This window comes from Heteronotia binoei, chromosome 18 (assembly GCF_032191835.1).
Source record: "Heteronotia binoei isolate CCM8104 ecotype False Entrance Well chromosome 18, APGP_CSIRO_Hbin_v1, whole genome shotgun sequence".
Lineage (NCBI taxonomy): Eukaryota > Metazoa > Chordata > Lepidosauria > Squamata > Gekkonidae > Heteronotia > Heteronotia binoei.
This window is the reverse complement of record NC_083240.1, coordinates 47,014,818-47,034,760: the sequence shown is the minus strand read 5'-3', so window position 1 is coordinate 47,034,760 and position 19,943 is coordinate 47,014,818. Positions and strand designations below refer to the sequence as shown.

The following is a 19,943-nucleotide window of genomic DNA, read 5'->3' as shown; positions in this document are numbered from 1 at the left end:
GAAGAAGATGATGTAACAATGTAAAAATGTAATGATATGTTATTACTGTTCAAAAATATACCTCTGCATCTGAAACAGCAGATTGTGTGCTGTATAGTGCCTGAGTGATCATGTGTTCGCCTTTATACGCTTGTGCAGTAGGAACAAGATGCATCCATCCATTTCCACTCAGAAATATAACCCTGGGATGGGAGTGGAATCCAGGAAAATAACAACTTGAATAAACTCATGCCTAACAAAAGGGTGGTTATCTTAGGTCAATGAGAACAGTTGGGAGGGGGGCATGTACAGTCTTTTTGTTGCTCACCTAGCTGGTCACACAAGCAGTGGTTTACTAGTATCTGGGAGACCCAGGTTCAAATCCCCACTTGTGCTATGGAAGCTCACTGGGTGACGTTGAGCCAGTCACACATCCTCAGCCTAGCCTACCTCACAGGATTGATATGAGGATAAAATGGAGGAGAAGAGAATGAGTAATTACCGTATATTGGTCATTCTGAGATCTAAAAGAAACAACTTTTTAAGAATCTTCCCTAGGTAATTATGTGGAGGTTATTTTAATTCTTCGTAGAGACCAGATATTTGTTTCTATACAAGCCTGCCATCAAAACCAGGAAAAATGTAAAGTAATTATTGACTCCAAGGCTAACTTGCTCTCATCAGAGCTCAGAAGTGAAGGAGGACTGGGTTAGAATTCCTAGGCGCACTGGCATCCTTTATTCGGAGCTCTCTGGGCTCAGGAATGTGAGTGTATATTCCTAAAGGCCTATAATACGTTGCTTGGAAGCCGGAGTGTCTCCAGATTTTCCTGTCCTGCCAGGAGGTATTTTCCAAGGTTATGAAATAGCTCCTGACGCCGTGAGAAGTGCTGCAGAGTCTCACAGTTAAATTACTGACTGGGTGGCCTGTAGCAGCAGTGAATTAGGATGAGAAAGGAGAGGCAATAGGAAGCTGGTCTTTTAAAAAATCCCCCCCCCACCCATTTTTATCCCACTTATGGAGCTTAGTCACAGGAGAACTAACTGGCAAGAGAGCTTCCTTCATCTCCATGTGAATGTTTTGGCCTTTATGGCCAGTACTGGGGGGGGGGGGGGGGGGGAGAAGTCCACTTCTGCTCTTTCAGTGTTTTCAGCAAGTTCTGCCTCTTGTCTCTCCTGCTTCTGTGTTGGGTGCTCATCTTCTTTTATTGCCCTTTTATGCTTGCTACGGCTTTTGTGTCCTTAATATTACAAACTAAAAACTGTGTTTGTGTGTTTTGTAAAAAAACAAGAACCCCAATTTCCCAGCTTGGCCTATCTCTGCCCAGCAGAGGAATTGGTTTGTTTGTGTATAAGTCAACTGTGGCCCTGTATATCCTTCACTTCTGTTGCAATGCACACGGAATTTTCTTGGGTGCCTTTTTGCCTGGCAGGTTTTGAGTTTTCTTCCCAAAGTGATTTTGGCATTCTGCCCTCATTCATTCCCATGCCGTTCTGAGTTCTTTGATAATACCACCCTAAATATGTACTTATTTATTTTAAAAGTATATGCTGCCTTTGTGCCTCAGTGGGAATATTCAGGTCAGCCTACAATGCATATAAACAAAACCAATATAAAGCTTATTAAACAGAGGGAAGGCAACAGAAAAACCGATCCAGTTGCAGCAGCTGGGAGTGAGAAAAATAAACTTGGATCTAAAAAATGGCGAAGGTGATGCCAGACAAATGTCAGCCTCTGGGGAGGGAAAGACCCCAGAAAAGACTCTCCTTTGGACAGGGGCTGCTCAGGTCTGGCCAGTGGGCCCAACGCTCGGGGCGGGGGAGGGTCAGACGTGTGCCCATAGGCACATCCTGCAGTGCAGCCAGAAGCCTGGATTTGGTGTGGAGCCTGAGAAGCCACAACAGAGACTTCAGCCGGGAAGTGGTGGAGTCCTAGTGGGGGAGAGGAGGAGCCAGGAGTGTCCTGCCTGGTTTAATTAGGCCTTTCTTGACTCTCTGGCTAGCAGGGTGTGATCAGCCAGTGTGACTCCCTGCTGTAAGGTGAGCTGTAAAGCTGGAGTGTGTTTTTGCTCTCTCTCCTGGTCACATACCACTTCTCCGACCACCTTGCTTGGTGTTGATTCCATGACTGTTGGAATACTGGTGCTAAAATAGAAGTTAAATCATTTTAAAAGTAACCATCCTCGACATTGGGGCTCTGGCCCAGTGGTAGAGCATCTGCTTGGCTTGCAGAAGGTCCGAGGTTCAATCCTTGACATCTCCAGGTAAAAGGATCAAGGTACTAAGGTAGGGGTGGCCAAACTTGTTTAATGTAAGAGCCACATAGAATAAAAGTCAGATGTTTGAGAGCTGGAAGGCAGGCAAGTAGTCAGGCAGGCAAGCTAATAGATGGGGGAGGGAGGGAGAGGTGGAAAGAAAGCAACATTACCTTTAAATGCATTCTCCAAGTTGCCAGCTGGCTTGGCTTGGAGAAGTGATATAAAGTTACAAATCATAGAATCATCGAGTTAGAAGGGACCTCCAGGGTCATCTAGTCCAACCCCTGCACAATGCAGGAAACTCACAAACACCTCCCCCTAAATTCACAGAATCTTCATTGCTGTCAGATGGCCATCTAGCCTCTGTTTAAAAACCTCCAAGGAAGGAGAGCCCACCACCTCCCGAGAAAGCCTGTTCCACTGAGGAATCGCTCTAATGGTCAGGAAGTTCTTCCTAATGTTGAGCCGGAAAATCTTTTGATTTGATTTCAACCCATTGGTTCTGGTCCTACCTTCCGGGGCCACAGAAAGCAATTCCACACCATCCTCTATATGACAGCCCTTCAAGTACTTGAAGATGGTGATCATATCACCTCTCAGCCGCCTCCTTTCCAAACTAAACATGCCCAGCTCCTTCAACCTTTCCTCATAGAACTTGGTCTCCAGACCCCTCACCATCTTTGTTGCCCTTCTCTGGACCCGTTGCAGCTTGTCTATATCCTTCTTAAAATGTGGTACCCAAAACTGAACACTACTCCAGGTGAGGTCTTACCAGAGCAGAGTAAAGCGATACCATCACATCATGTGATCTGGACACTAGACTTCTGTTGATACAGCCCAGAATTGTATTTGCCTTTTTGCAAATGCCTTCTCCTGGCTGACTGATGGGGCAGTGGGGGCTTTGAGAGCCACACAGAGTGTGAAAGAGTCACATGTGGCTCCCAAGCTGCAGTGTTGCCACCCCTGTACTAAGGTGAAGTGAAAGACCTATGACCTGAGAACCTGGAGAGCTGATGCCAGTCTGAGTAGACAAGACTGAATTCTATGGGTTCAGTATAAGGCAGATTCAAGTATCATGTTTGGCCATCACATTTGGTCAGTCAGCTGAAAGAGTTTCCAGTCATGAGTGAGCCACAACCGTAGCCACAAATGGCTATTCTTTCTTCTTTTTTAATGGTGGCCACCACTGAATAACCTTTCAGATTTTCTTAGCAAGGCAAAGGAACCCCAGACATGATAGAGTTTGGTCTTTTTCTGTATTCTGCTGTGGAGTCCCAGTAATTCAGTTACAAGATCACATTTCCCATTAGGCAAGTTGTGTTTTAATCAGATGTAACATTGTATTTTGAATGCAGAGCACAATGGAGTATGAAATGTAACTTGGCGCTATACAGAATGTGATTTCCTCTTCTCTCCCTCTCCGCCCCAAATCGCTATAAATGTGTTTAGAAGACACGAGCATTCAAGAATGATGAAACAGCAAAGTGGAGATTAGGTGAAGGAGCTTTAACACTTCCCACTAATATCTATCTATCTCTGTATATTTATGATCTGCATGGAGGGGAAAGGCACTCCGAGAAACATTTTTAGCTTTATGACTAATTAGTTTCTTCCTGAAGTTTAAATTAATTTCGGCAATTTGTGTTGCAGATTAAAGCACTTTACACCTTTTTAGTTCTCCAGACAAGCCCTGTCAAGTTGGAGTGCCAGGGAAGAGAGACCAGGGGAATGGCAGGTTTTGTGGCGATGAGGCACAGCACAGACTCTTGGCTGTAGGTGCTGTGCGTCCTTCAAGCCTGGCAATGCCCTTGTGCCCCCATGGCTCTCTTGTTTGGAAGCCACCACAGCTGGCTTGAAGCTGAATCTAATATGGTATTGGTTTCCTGTAGTGTGGTGTGTGATGGCAAATATGCCCCCCTCTGTGGCTACTGAAGGACAACTGGAAGAAATAGCCCTACCCCTTGTATTTCTTTTATCCCCCCTTCCTCCCTAGTGGGCATCCAGCCTGGCTTCCACTGCTCTCTTCTCCTCCGTTGCCTCCTTGCAACAGCCCTGTGAGGGAGGCGAGGCTGAGAGTCAGTGACTGGCCCAGGCCACCCAGCAGTACTTCCATGGCAGAGTGAACCTGGGCTGCTCAGATCCTAGTCTGGCATTTTGACTATTACATCATGCTGGCTTCTTTACTGGAATCAGAGAGTACGTATTCATGACCTTATGCTTATAGTAACCTTGAAACATGACAAACCTGCTGTACACTTTGCTGTCTTGGAAGCCGTGTTTGTGGTGCTAAGAAGGCCCAGTCTTTGCAGCAGGGTTTCAGGGCCATAACTGTGGGTCTGGGGTTGCAAAAGCAAACCAAGAATTGCAAAGGCCAACCAAGCTGCTGAGTCTTTCATAAGAGGAGAATGTGTATAACAAAGCCATTTTACTGTCTTTTCAGGAAAACATAGATTGCCATGGCAAGGTTTGTGTGCTTTCTGTTTATTTTTTCTTTTGTACCATGCAGCTGCTTTCCAAAACAATTCCGTTTTGCCATCAGGGATGCTCAATTCCCCGCTAGCTCAGCTTATGTCCTCCTCACATGTAACAATCTCAGTAGTAGGCGAGTGTTTGGACTGTTCATCTGAATCCAGATGGCTCTAACGTGTCTGATTGCCAGGATAAGATGACTGCACGTGAACAGTTCTATACTCCCCCCTCCCCACCACCATGCTCTGCTACCCCTGCCTTCCTGTTGAATGAAAAACAACAAAACGTGATGTTTTGCACTGAAACTTACTCCTTTGGTGTCTCCATGTGCCTTACCATGACCATGTAACTGATGGATCATGTGATCAGTTCCCAGGTGCAAAAATTAAAATGCATCCACTGTAGGTCCTTTAAATGATGCATCCTACTAGGCTGGTGCAAAGGGGGAGGGCAGACTCTGGTTGGTTCATGCTTGAAAAATAGGTCACGGCATGACCTTGGAAGAGTTTGCTGGCTCAGCAGGTGCAGAAATGGCTGTAAGCCTAAATGCAGAGCAGGTGAAACTTAACTAGCAAGGCACAGCCCAGCCACGAGCCTGTGTCATAGGCGGCCCCTGCACAGACCAGGAGCTGTTTGGTGTGAGGTCTCTTCTACTACCCAGTTCTGCACAGCCCTGCTTGGGCTGCGTCACTGAGCATTAAATCCTTGTTGTGCTGTGTTTCTTTGTCATTACCAGTATTTCTTTGACTAGAGCCAGTAAAGCAAGGTTGTCCTTTTTATCTTGGTTTCCAAAAGGAAGTAGCTTTGGCTCCCTCCCCCCACCCCCCCGCCATTTCCCTTTTCCTTATGACACCAAATGCTCAGCACCCCCCCCCCCCCCCGTTAAATCAAATGGTGGCATGCAGAAGCCCCGACAGGCTCGCAAATGCTTTTGTTACAAGGCCACTGCAGCCGGTTCTGATTTGTAAATGACAATTTTCTACAGCAAAATATATGCTTGGACTTCAATTGTAGAGCCATGGATTGCGGCCAGGAGAGGAATAATTGAATTTTAATGCTGCTTGGTTTTAGGGTGATTTTATTTTTAAAAAGAGTGAATTAAGTTGCTGAAAGATGGTGCGGCTGTGAACTGAGCAGGAAAGATCTGCTTGGCCAACTTTCAGTATCCTCTGAAATTGGACTGGTGTTTAATTCATTGCATGAGGTTCTTTGGGGATGGGGAGGCTTGTGGGTGACCCAGGCACACAGTGAGGATCTTTAAAAGTTGGTGTTTGTTTTAAACGTTTTAGTCTGTATGCCAGTATCCCATGCTAGGGTGTGATCCCGTCTCACACAGGTGGGAATCTGCTGTTGTTCTTGGGGAAGGACGAAGGGCTCCCTTTGGTTTGCAAGAGCAGTTCTGAATGTGCCTGTTGTCTGGTGACAGCCTTGACAGCTGAGTCCAGGTCTATACATGAAGCTGCTTTAGGATGAGTCAGACCCTGGGCAGAGGGCAGGTCACCAGGGCATCAAAAGTGGGCAGCTTCACAGTGCTCCAGCACCAGCTCTGGTGTCCAGGCTGCATGGCATGGCTGATCAGCGGCTCCAAAATACATGTGACTGATGGCTGGGTGCCTGGCAACTTGGTGTGTGCCTGCTGGACTGGCTGCTTAGCTGGCCACTCAAGCATGCGTGTGCCCACCAGGCTGGCAGCTCAAGGCACATGTGGAGGGAGGGGCTGGCCTGGGTGGCCAAGGGTGCCCCAAACCCTCAGACTGTCCTTGGTCAGACTCCTTGTCTCTCGAGGTCAGTAGCATCTGCACTAACTGGCAGTAGCTCTCCAGGCCCTCTGTCTTTGCCATCGCCCACCCGCCTTTGAACTGAAGATGCCGTGATCCCTGCTGGCCTAGCAGATGCTCTGTAGAAAGTCTGATTGTGGAACCTGCATTTTGAAAAGCTTCCTGCCCATGTTTGGATGCTTTCTCTTTGACCAGGATGTTAAACGTACAAAGAAACCCCTCCAGTTATTGCTACGCCTTTGTCAGTTCTGGAGCCCTGTATTAAAGCTGGGTTTTGGTGGGCAGTACCGTTTGCCATTGTTCCCACAGTGGAAGTGTGTTAGTGGCTTATATGCTGTCAAACACCATGCGCGGGTGGCTGTATAGAAATAAAAACACTGAGTAGTCCTCTAACCCTAGTTGGAGGATGTTTGTTGCTTGCCTAGCAGAGGGGCAGGGAGCAGCCGACTCTGAGTAGGATAGGGTGATCTGACTTTGTCTTTTAGTGGTCTTTCTGAGTAGCCTGATTACCTGAGCTCGTTAGGGCTTGACAGCTAATGGTTGGTACTTGGATGGGAGACCACCAAGGAAGACCGGCAATGGCAAACCACCTCTCTTGCCTTGAACACCCCAAGGCCCAGGGGAGTTGGTGCAATTTGACAACTCACAATTATTATTAATTAGGATCCAGTGACATCCAATCCAATCTCCTCCTCCTCGTCGTCTTCCATTACTCCTTCAGGAGTGTGTTGCTGTCATGCTGGAGGAGAATGTGCTTTGGGGCTTCCCGCACGTCTAGGGAGTATATTGGAGCTGAACGGAAAAGCGTCCTTTTATAATTGGTCTTCTACCTCTTCTGTATGCTGGCTCTGCACCTGACCAAGTGGGCTCTAGTCCACAGAAGCTTCTGTTGGAGTTTAATCTTGTTAGTGTTTTTGTTCCTCTTCCCTCCCACTTTTTAAATGGTGTTTGAGGTGCTGTTGAGGGTTGCTGTTCTTTCTGCCTCTCTCACATCAGGCTCTTGGTCTTTAGTTGCCCTGGGTCGGAACCAGCCTTCAGCGCCAGCCCTGTGCCAGTCCTTCTTGCCTCTTTTGACCACAGGGATGCATGTTGCAGTGGGAATTGTGCACCTGCTCCTTGGAAGTTTTTTGATCTGCTCCCCTTTCAGATTTGGGGAGGGGGGGCTGAACTGCCCTAAGAGGAGCAGGTAGAGAAAAGTTTCCCATGTGTTAGAACAGGTGGGCCAATTCCCCCTTCAGGGGTTGTTGACTCTGCAAGACTCACTTGCAAGGGTGGCTAAAATGGAATGCAGCCCCTTGGCATGTTTGATGGGCTGTGTGTGTTTTCCTCAGGCATACATTTCTGAAAATAGTGAAGCGCGCAGAGCCCTTGCAAGAGTCCATAGTATCAGATCACAGCTTGCCTTGAGTCTTGGCTTGCAAGTTTGCTGGACTCCACAAGCGTGATAATTTCTCTACAATTTGTTGTGTGGCATGAAGTCAATTTTAAGAGGCAGTGATCCTTCGATTTTATACGGATTAATTCCTGATATTGCAGCAAATGGGTTCTTTAATGCTGAAGTATTTTCAAGACAAACAGATGAAATCTTTGGGGTCCTTAGACAGACAAATTAACCCTTTGCTTTGTGTCTGCAGGTATTTTAGTTTTAAAGGCAGAGAGTAGCTTTCTCCCTCCGCCCCAAAGTTGAAGGTGATTTTTAAAAAAAAATCTAGAACATTGTGGAGCAAAAGGAGGTGTGACTGCATATGCTCTGAGCATCAGTTCCTTTCTCACACATCTTGCAATCTGTTGTCTGTGTATATTGGATGCTAGAGGTTGGGATGAGCTGGAAAGAGTCCTAACGCTCAGGCATGGCTCACCTTTTCCATTTCATCCCAGAGTAAGTAACAGACAGGTGGCTTTTCATGTGTGGCAACTTTGGAGCAAAGTTTCCCTCAAACACGGTGTCCTATGTTGAGAGGAAAGATTGTGTGGCTCCAAGGGAAGAGGTCCTGCTTTGCATGCAGAAGGTTCTGTGTTCGAATGCTGACATTCATTGTACAGGTGGCAGTGGGTAGGGTTGCCATCCTCCTGGTGAGGTCTGGAGATCTCGCTGAATTTCAGCTGATCAATGGAAAAAGAAGTGTTTTCCCTCCTGCATTTTGCCGTGTTGTAGAGCCCCGTGGCGCAGAGTGTTAAAGCTGCAGTCCTGCAGTCCTAAGCTCTGCTCACGACCTGAGTTCGATCCCCGGTGGAAGCTGGGTTTTCAGGTAGCCAGCTCCAGGTTGACTTAGCCTTCCATCCTTCCGAGGTTGGTAAAATGAGTCCCCAGCTTGCTGGGGGGGGGGGGGAAGTGTAGATGACTGGGGAAGGCAATGGCAAACCACCCCGTAAAAAGTCTGCTGTGAAAACATTGTGAAAGCAACGTCACCCCAGAGTTGGAAATGACTGGCGCTTGCACAGGGGAGGAGCATCCCATCCTCTCATCCATCCACTTGTATCACCTAATTCCTGCCTCTTCTGGCGGGGTGCATGGACCACGGCAGGGAAGTAGCCCCAGAGACCCGCTATAAGGTGGAATTAGTTGCTCCTAAGTGGGAGGAGGGTGTAGAACATTCTTCTCTTGTAGTTCAGCCCCATCAGGACCCCATAAATGTGGTGAGTCTGTGGTCAAGGCATGGCCCGTCCTCTCCTATTTCCTCCGTGCGGGTCTGTTCCCCTTGCCTTGAGTCCCTTCTGCACGGTGGAGCATCAGGGTCTCCTGTGCACTGCTTTAAGGAGCCTGGGGCAGGACACACACACACACACACACATTTTCTCTGTGTTTCTGACCCCTTGGAAATGAGTGCTGAACATTTGCCTCTCCCCGCCCCCCCCACAGATTTGTGCTAATGGTTTCCGGCAGCAGCCTCTTGCCGCCAAAGAGCCCTTTCTCCCCTTGCTGCTTCTGCTTCTCTTCTTGACTGCCTCCCACCCAGAGCTCCCAAAGCCCCCACAGGACGCTTGCGCTGAAATTAGTTTTTAATTGATCCTTGGAGTGACTGAAGACTGCTGCCTGCAGTGCCAGTCACAACACATTTGCTGCAGTGGCCAAAAAGGAGCTCCGAGTTGTTTCTGGCACCTGTGAAGTTTTTACTACCAGGTGGGTGGGGTTGGAGTGAATTTTCCCTGGCTGCTTTTCCCTCCCAGCTCTATAGGATTTTCTTTTCCCAAAATATAGGGTGGGTGAGGAGGGAGTCTAGAGGAGAACAAATTCAGTGTTGTGGCTGCCAGGACTTTTTTGTAGCAGGAACTCCTTTGCATATTAGGCCACACCCCCTGATGTAGCCAGTCCTCCTGGAGCTTACGGTAGGTCCTGTACTAAGAGCCCTGGAAGCTCTTGGCAGATTGGCTACATCAGAGAGGTGTGGCCTAATATGCAAAGGAGTTCCTGCTACAAAAAAGTCCTGGTGGTTGCTTTGTAGTCCCTTGAAAATCAAGAGGAGGGAATTTTATGTTATTCTTATTTGCTTTATTTATAACCTGCCTTTCATGCCCAGTGGTGACCCAAAGGTGCTTGCCTCATTCTCCATTTTGTCATCACAACAGCTCTGAGAGGTAGGCTGGGTTTAGACTGTCTGACTGGCCCAGGGCAGCAGAGGGGGATTTGAACCTGCAGTTCCCAGATCTCAGTCTGACACTTTGACCATGCTTGCGCACCTCTCAATTTTAGTTTTATTACCAACAATTTGTAAAACCACCAATGATGACTGCTGATGCTTCCAAGATCTGCCAACAAAGTCTCTTTGTGGCGCAGGCTATGACAAGCTGTCATGGGAGCTGTTCCGCCATCTTGGATTTTATGTAGGAAAATGACAAATGATCACTTTTGGTCCACAGAAGGCTTCAGAACCTTTGTCTTCAAAGTAGGGGCCATAGAATGGCTGTTGCCATTGCAGGAGCCCTCCTGCTTCTTTTGGCCTCATCTGGACCCCCAGAAGGATGTGGTAGAGCTGATCCTGCCGCTTGGGGCTGTAGGAGGCAGACATAATTTTGGGTGCACTCTAACTTTTAAAAAAACGAACTTCCCGCAGGCAGAAGACTGGCAGCCCAGGGAGAAAGGCTCTAAGCCCGTCTTCTCCAATCTCTTCTTGTTTTCTAACTACCACAGTGCTATTAGAAGTAAACCTTAAAAAAAATTGCACAAACTTGAGTGTTCTCCTTGTGAATTTGTGTTTTTTTTCATCAGCGGGGGGGGGGGGGGCAGGGGTCACCCATTGCTCTACTGGTTACACAATGTTGGGTGCAGGCACTGTTCTGTGGTCTTGTGATCACAGAGACCTTGAGTATTCATTTATACCTTTCTCCCCACAAGGACCCAAGGTGGCTTACATCTTTCTCTCCCCCCCCCCCAATTTTATCTTTCCAACAACACCCTTGTGAGGTAGGCTAGGCTGAGACTGGCCCAAGGTCACCTAGCAGGCTTCCAGGGCAGCGTGCGTGTTGCATCTAGGAGCACCTTCTTGTGGCAAGGAATAAAGATGCATGTAGCCACAAATACTGGGGAGTTCCCAAATCACCCAAGAAAGCTCAGCCCTGAACCTGACTGTGCAAGAATGTGTGTGTGTGAGAGTTAAGGACAGGGGACTGCCTGTTTCTGGGGGAGAGGGGGTGGAAGCATGTGTCTCTCTTGGAGGGCAATATGCCTTTAGTTTAAATCCAGAGGAAATCTGTTTTCTGGGCACCAAGCGTGTGGGAAAGGCTGCTTTGCATCCGCCACCTGGAATGCCTTGGTGAGACATGAATGTGCTAAATGTTTTTTTTTTTTTAAGTTCTGAGAATTGTTAGCGGCCCCCAAGGCCAGAGACTTGTTTTGGAGCAACTGGCAGATTGCAGGAAGAAGGGCTTGCTACTTTGCTGCAACTTTTGGGGAGTTTTATCTGTTGATCAGAAAGGCATGGGAGCAGAGGAATTCTGTTTTCCAACATGAAAATGCTTACATAAAGAAAATACCCAGTGGGCAGTGGGGCTGGTGAATGCCTAAACCCAGCCATCAGAGAGGGCTCTTAACCAAACAGCACTAATGTAATTGACTTCAGTGTTGTGCATTCCTTTTGGGAAGGGAGAGGTTTTTGCTAACTAGATTTGGAGGGTAGCATCTGAAAACCAGATCTCTGACAGGAGTTGTTCTGAACAATCTGGGGTAATGCTCTTTTTGTTTTGTAATTTCTTACAGATGGTCACGAGAACAAAGAAAATATTTGTAGGTGGATTATCTGCCAATACAGTAGTGGAAGATGTAAAGCAATACTTTGAGCAGTTTGGCAAGGTGAGTTCCAGCGTGGGCCAGTGCAACACACTCTGCATCCTTTGTGCCTTTTCTGGAGTCCCCAAAGACACCAGCACAGCAGCTGGAGCCCAACTGCACAAGGCAGCTGTTCCGGATCGAGCTCTGTGCTCCCCACTGCCTGTGATCTTTACAAGGGTGTCTCCCCTTTTGTATGGCAAGAGATGATGATGGGTAACTCTGTAACTGGCTCCTGAATCCTCCAGTATCACTCTTGGTCATGCAAATGAACATCATGCTCCTAGCAAAGAGATGATGTGCTCATTGTTATCAGATGGGCTTGTGGCTTAGCAATACAGGGTTATTATGTCTGGCACATGGGTCACTCTTGGCATGTCTGGTAGAAGAGGTGGAGGATAACGATAGGCTCAAAGTTGACTCAGCCTTCCATCCTTTCGAGGTGGGTAAAATGAGTCCCCAGCTTGCTGGGCGGAAAGTGTAGATGACTGGGGAAGGCAATGGCAAACCACCCCATAAAAAGTCTGCTGTGAAAACGTGAAAGCAACGTCACCCCAGAGTTGGAAATGACTGGTGCTTGCACAGGGACTACCTTTACCTTTAAGTGGGCGGGAGAGAGACTGGATTGTGCGTGCTGAGATGTGAGGCATGGGATTTAGCAGTCTGTGTATGCTGTGCATTTAGGGCAGTTTCACACACACTGAATAATGCACTTTTCATTCCATTTTCAATGCACTTCAGCAGTCATTTGCTAGTGGATTTTGCCATGTCACCCAGTTGCAAAGTGCGTAATGTAGCGTGTGTGAAAGCACCACCAGAGTGCCTGTTTTTGTGTTAAAAGTTTCCATGAGGGTCTCTGGAATGTAGATGTCATGACAAGCACATTAGAGAAGACCATGATGAGATCCCCATCTAAGGAGGAGGGAAAGGAGAACCAGAATACAAGCACTAGAATACAAACAGTCTGCATGCAGGAAGTCCCAAACTGAATCCTTGATATCAGCAGCTGAAGAATCTCAGGTAGGATGACTGGGAAAGAGCTTTCTGTGCCTGAAGAGCTGTTGCCAGTCAGAGTAGACAGCATTGAACTAGCTGGACCTGTCAGCCTGACCCTGGGCCCCTGGGTGAAGAAAGGGTCACGCAAGTCTTTGCAATGCAGCAAGTTTGCTTTCTTCTTCCATGGACTTCAGGGGTGCAACAGCTTTTGAGTGACACACCATATTGCAAGAATGGAGCCGCCTCCTGTGTTGAGTTCTTCCCCCTTGCCTCAGTAGAGTGCTGATGGTCTGACCCTGAGTCTTTCATTACCTTATACATTTCCTGCCCCTGTTTGGGCATTGGCTGCAGGAAGAGGCTGATATTGGGAAGGATTTTTTAAAATTGGTTTTACTATTTGTTTTGTCCTCAGGCAAAAGAACTTGATGATGATGTGTTGCTGGTGTTTCTTGTGACATGTGCTTCTGCCTCACATGTGTCCCATGCAGTCTTTGTCTCCTTCCCCATTCCAGACCACCACATTTGCACACAGGCTGCTGGCCTCCTTCAGCCTTTGGACTCCCCATCCCTTTCCTTCACTGGGCTGCCATGCCCACAGCTTGCAGTTGCAATCTTACTCTTCTGTTCTATGAGGACCTTCTTGCAGTCGAGTTTCTGTTTGTCATGTTTGTTTCAAATAATTTCCCCACTTTGTGATGATAAACGACAATAGGCCACATCCTAGAAACCCATCATTCTGCTGACCTCAACAGATAATCTGATCTTCAGAGAAATAAAACATTTATCGCGTTCTGCTGATATTATCCAAGCAGACCTCCCGGCTATCAATAAGTCCATATAGATTATGCTGTTTTCACTCTCTGTTTTGTGCACAATAGCTGGGGATAAAAATATACAAAAGAACCTCCAATGCTGACTGATTTTTGACATCTTGTATTTTGGAAAAAAAAAATGGGTCAGGCATGTCTTCTACAGAATGTTGTTGTTGTAGTCTGAGATGGCCATATCCCAAGGCAAAGTCCACATAGCCAGGTGACATATCCCAGTTTGCAAGTTTTCAGGTTTTTCAGTACTCTTCTTCAGGCTGGATGTTACAGAACAACTGTCCATCTCAAGGCACAGTGAGAGAGCTGCCTGAGATGGCCAAGTTTCAGTGCTTGTGATAATGACAAAGCAAGACATAGATGAGTCTGAGCCATAAAGTGTAATCTGCCGGGAAGCTGTTCTGACAAGGAGCTGTCTGTGTGTTTCTGGAAGAAAGGCAGGCTATAAATAATTTCAATCAATAACCATTCTTGCATGAGAAACAGGGCGCCAGTGGGATCTTCCACTTGTGATACTGGTCTGCCTGGAGTGCCAGCTCGGGTTTCACTGTTGCCTGGGCCAGAGGGGATGGTGACTGAAGCTATTCTTACGGTCCCAGTTACACTGGAAGGAGCCCAGCCAGAAGTCTTCCAGTCAGTACCACTCTCAGCCATTTCCATGGAGTCTGACATTGGTGGCATCCTGTGTCTTGTAGGGTAGCATTTGGAAGCCTTGTCTGTATGCACCTTCCTCTGTGGTGGAGGAAGCCTCTAAATAATCATTTTGCCAAACTGATAGTTGTTTTGCACAGGCGTTCATTTGATTTTTCGATGATAATCTTCGATTCCGGCAGCATGATGTTTACGGCCTGCTGAGTCCTTTATTAAGGGATTATGGCCGCGTTTGAATGTTTCTTCCTTAGTTATTGTCAAATCTGCCATACTCCTCGGTCTAGTTTTGAAGTTAATAACAGTTTTGCCGCATGCATGTTTCCATGTTGCTCGCGTGCACCCTTGAGGAGTCGTTTTTGTTTTGCCATCTGGTGACTTCATGCTGAGCCTGAAAATAAAGGCAACCAAGCTGAGATCATCCAAGCGATTTAGTGGGGCTTGGTGCCTCTCTGGATTTTGTTTCCTTAAAGGGGGTCATTTCTTCAAGGCCTCTTTTCTTGAAAATCTTACCCTATCACCTTTTTTCTTTTTAAAGTTGTTTTTATTGTGACCATAAAACTGAGCCCATCTCCTCACTACACCTCAGTTTTCAGTGCTGTGTACAACTGTGCCATGTAAACTGGCTGTTGCTTGCTGTTTTTGCAGATTTTCTGCTACGAGGAGCTGGTCCCAGGGCTTTAGGTTAGGATAGTGCCCACAGTGTGCCACAGGAGACTAGAAGAATGCTCCTTGAATCTGTTGAGCGTGTTATCTGTTGACACGCTGGATCCTTCTTAGGGTGCAATCTCTTGCTCATTTCATGGGGTTCCACTGAAAACAGCTGAACTGTGACTTGTAAGTCAACCTGAGATGCTCCCTCTCCAAGACACACTCTTTTCACTTCCCTGGAACCTAAGAACTTTGCCTTAAAATCCTTGCCAATGTGACCTTCTAATGCACGTCAGTTTTGCTACTGAGGCTTTTCTCTTTCTCTCTAATGAAAGTGAGCTGAAATTGAAATGCCTTTAACAATTCACATTGATCAAGTTGTCAGGAGTAATGTTGTGGCCTTTAATAGGATTACTCAAGAGATTTGAGAGTGGTGGCCTCAGGTAAAGGAGGCATGTGTCCAGGATCATGGATTGATTTAGAGACTTCCCAGACTCCACCTCAGCATTCGGACTCTCCACCCCCTGCTTTATACAGCAACTGGAATACACAGGCGCAGTTAAATTTTGAATATGTTCCTAGTTGGGTGATAGAGAAAATATGAATCTGTTTAAAAGCCTCCAGACTCTTAAAATGTGATTTAAATTTTCAAATAGCTCATAGTTAACGTGCTTCTCCCATGATACGAACAGCCTTTTAAAGCTGTAAGCTGCTGCTAATAAAAGGGATTGATTATTCCTCCCCCTCCCCTTAGTAGGTCCCAGTTGCTTTCCAGAACTCCTGTGAAAATAACTTAGTCTTTATTTTGAGACTTGCAATTTATACTTTATATGGTGAGCTATGTAATTAGTTGGGAAGACTTATGCTTAGTCACTGGTTTTATCCTAATCGGCTTTGGCTTTTCCCAACAACAAAGTGATCTTATTTTACTAAGCTGAAACAACTCTGCTCCCTTTTGTTCCCATCCTTTTTATTGTCTCATTCCTTTCATTCTGTTTTACTGCCAGAGTTTTGTTTCATTAGGCTTTGGAGTGGGCTGCTACAGTCGGCCTTTTATAACTTGGCCGCCCTGTTTCCCATGTCCTTCTGGTTTTGTGTCAAGATGCAGCACGGCACTGTGAAATGTTTAATTCCTTTCTGCTTCCAAGCTTCATCTCACCTTCAACATCTGTTTGGGCCAGAAATGCCATTCTGAGCATTCAAAGTTTAAGCAGCTCTATGTTGGATGGGGTTGGGTTGGTTCTTCTTTTGCCCTGGTCATGCAAAATCTTCTTAGAAAAAGTGCAAGGCCAGCTTTGGCAGTAACTGAAGTACAGTGTTTATAGTATTTTTTTTTGTGTGTGTGTGTGTGTGTGTGTGTGTGAACCAGATTGCAAGAAGGTGAAATGGGGTGTGTGACAGCTGTTGGACCACTGTTGATCTCTCTGACCTGGAAACAGTTGGGGTGTGTTGGGGGCCAGTTCAGTCCAGAAATATTAATCTGTGGCATACAATAGTTCTTAAAAGATCAAGTGTGCAACTGCTTGCCCTGACCTGGATAGCCCAGGCAAGCCCATCACAGAAGCTAAGCAAGGTCAACATTGGCAAGTGCTTGGATGGGAGACTTTCTTGAGATACCAGCAATCGACGGGAGGACCAGGGGCAGGCTTCATTCAGCGACAACTGTGGATTTCCTCCAGGCCCCCAGTAGGGATCAGTCCCCAGAGGCCACCATGACTTCCAGGTGCAGACACATACAAAACACAAAGATAGCCCCCCCTCCCCCCCAGCATTCAGGTTGCGTTCTGAGATTTCTCTTATTCCTGGAATAATTTGCCAAGGGAAGGCAAGTTAAATTTACTGTCCATCTCCCTTTATTAAATACAATGCTTGAAGCAGGATGAGTGTTTCATCTTCTTGTTATTTTTAAAAATTATTTATCCCCACGTGACAGATGGAAGGTTTGGATTATAAATCTGTGGGGCACAATTCAGGCTTCTGCTCCTGTGGCTGTATGCTTGTTCTTGGATCAACAGTGGCTCAATGTTTACATTATGGCATTGAATACATTTATGTTCTGCCTCTCCTTCAACTTATATATGCAGCTATCCTTTTATCTTTAGAAGATTTCAGTAGGCTGAGAGGAGCGTATCTTGTTCAAAGCCAAATTGCGTCAGGGTTGAATGAAGATTTGAACTCGGGTGTCCCCATTCCAAGCCCAATATGCTCTTATTGCATTGATAACATACTTTTGTTTTCCTCTGAGCTGCTTATGAAGCCATTTTCGTTCATGAAAGCCTCACAAAGATGTTTCTGTATTGGCACGGGGGGCTTAGAGTGCCCCTTTCAAAGGCAGAAAAATGGGCAAGGCCTTGTGGAATGGCAGGAGTTCACTTCCTGCTGGAATGCCAATAGTGAACAAATGAAGTGTCTTATGACTGAACTGAATGCCAGAGTAAACCAAGCTGTTGATGTGAGGAGGGCCAGGGAAGTCCAGGAGGGGTTCTACATCTAAATAGATAAAAACAGAGAATGAGGATTAAATCCTTGCTGCTCCTTCAGTGTGCCTGAGTTTTATATTGCAGGCATAGTATAGCAGTTGGCAAATACATCCAAGCTTCAAAGAAAATAAGATTGAACTACCCGGACCCTGGTTAATATTTTTAATACATCACACATTAGAATAACAAGAGCGAAGCCAGCAGTGACCCTTTTCAACTCCAGCAACGTGCGTTTGCATTTAGATCATGTCCAGTGCTCGGTGAGACCCTCCCTGCATGTCTTCAGCGACTCCCTCTAGGTCCTTCTCTTTTGACAGCTGTGGAAACATCATCCCATCCCGGCAGGATCTCCACCTCCTCTGGCACAGATGATGCCTGGGTGTGAACAAGTTAAAGATCCACTGGAGTATTAAACACTCCAAAGGTTTATTTTTCCCTTGAGGCCTCTCAAAGGTGTCACTCCAGTTCGATTGTTCGCATGCAAAAGGGAAGCCAGCTTCTCCATGAGCTCAGTGAAGGGAAGTTTGAAGCCCACCTGGCTGCAGTCCTTCCAGCAGTGAAGGCTGCTTTTGTCGGGAGATGCTTTTGCTGCTTGTAGAAATGGGGCGTCTCTCTGTCTCTCTCTCTCTCTCTCTCTCTCTCTCTCTCTCTCTCTCTCTCTCTCTCATACACACAGTCAACTACAGGGAGTGCTGAAAGCATTTTTAAAAATGTCGCTCCATTTGGAAACCATTTTTTAAAATGTTGACCACATTAGGCCGTTATAGTGTTCTATGCTGCATTTTGAGATTTTCTCTTTGTAAATTAGTTATATTCAGCACAATGGAAGTGCAGTCTTGGGCTTATTAGCATTCTAATCTGTAATAAATAGAGTTCCCGGAAGTTTTTAATACACAAAGAAAGAAAGCATGTTGGCTTTTTCTGTCTTTCTTTTTCTTTTTTTATTTGCAGGGCTATTGCTTGCTAATCTCCACAAGGCTTGCAAAAGCAATTGTGAGCTGTTCTGCGCAGGACAATACCTGGTGTGTCATTTTATTTGTTAGTTCCTCTTCCAGACCAAGTTTAACACACGAAGGCAAGCATTTTTCAGATGCCTCTCTGAATAGTAACAGACAAAAGTTTGTTAAGCCAGCTATGAGACCCATGGGTGCAGTTACGTTAGAGCTACTTAAAAAAAACAGCCCCCCCCCCCCCGAGCCCCAGATACCCACGGATCTATTCTCTATTATACCCTATGAGAATCAGTCTCCATATTGTATAATGGAGTGCCCAGCAGACATTTCCTTCCCCCCCCACTTTTCTGATGACCCTGAAGTGGAAGGAGGGGCCTCCAGACCAGGGGGTCCCTGCCCCCAACTGGGGATTACAGTTCATATTACAGGCAATACAAAAAACAAACACTGTGATATATTGGCTAACAATACTTAGTAAAACTTTTATGAGTCATATAAATCTTTTGTATACATTATAAAGAAGTAGAGCTTTAAAGCATTGCAAAAAAGGTCCATCCAATGAGCACCCAGATACAGGCTCATTTAGTCAAAAAACTTCTTTAGGGTGTATTGCTATTTCCTTTAAGGTTATCAGCCTCTTGTTACAATTCAGCATTAATACTTCATCCTCAGCAAAATCTCTCATCCCGGAATAAACCATGGTAACAGGTATGCAACTGCTTGATACAACACGAAGTTGAATGGAACTAGATAATTCTTAATTTTTAATGGTTTTTTAAAAATATTATTGATATTAAGAACTTACCTCTCAGTACCACTTAAGTGTTTATATTTATATTAGGAGCAAGCCAGTGCTGAACTTCTTATTTAACCAGATGCAAAAGCCATCTGGATTTTGCTGGCAAAGTGCTCTCTACAATATTTATATTAGGAGCAAGCCATTCTTTTTGATGGCAAAATGCTCTCAATTCTTGTATTAATTTAGGAGCAAGCCAGTCCTGAACCTCTTCTCTTACCAGATGCACAAGCCTTCTGGATTTTGCTGTCTGAATGCTCTCTGCATTATTTTTATTAGGAACAAGCCATTCCTGATTGATGGCAAAATGCTCTCAATGCCACTTCAGTGTGTCAAGTCTCTTATTTTACTGGCTGTGCTTGGTGCATGTATCTGAAGGAATGTGTGGGTAGAATTGAAAGCTAAGCTGCCGTGTCTTCGAAGAGTGGGAAGCAGCCACAAGGTCATGCCTCCTACCTGAGAATGTTCTTTATCTATTGCTTGGGCTTTGTAGTAATTGGACATGATTTGTAACCCATGGAGTTTGAATTGTTTGGATTGCTTGCGTGCCCAAAATGAGGTGCACTTTTTTCTGCTTGTAGTGAACTATATAACCTCTGCCATTTTGAACCAAGTTAGTTTCAACACTGTGACCCAGTGTTGTGAGCACCTAGTATGACCTATTAAAAGCTTATCTGAAACTATGGAGAGCCTCTTTATTTGAAGGAACCTAGGGACTTGACAAAGTGTTTAGTTTAGGAGCAAGCCAGTTCTGAACCTCTTCTCTAACCAGATGCAAAAGCCTTCTGAATTATGCTGGCAAATTATCTCTACAAAAAACGAAAACTGACTCTACTTAAAGAAACCTAT

At 45.9% G+C, this 19,943-nt stretch overlaps 1 protein-coding gene across 12 annotated transcripts in view; it reads left to right on the top strand.

Moving 5' to 3' along the window:
• Positions 1 to 19,943, top strand: part of MSI2 (musashi RNA binding protein 2) — a 568,927-nt gene that overhangs the window by 157,334 nt on the left and 391,650 nt on the right. For 11 of the 12 annotated variants that reach the window (XM_060259524.1, XM_060259515.1, XM_060259513.1 and 8 more), the window contains one exon: positions 11,678 to 11,770. The exons of the other annotated variant lie outside the window; for it this stretch is intronic. In XM_060259524.1, coding sequence (XP_060115507.1) covers positions 11,678 to 11,770 — 93 coding nt within the window. The remainder of the gene's footprint in view (positions 1 to 11,677; positions 11,771 to 19,943) is intronic. 12 annotated transcript variants of the gene reach the window in all.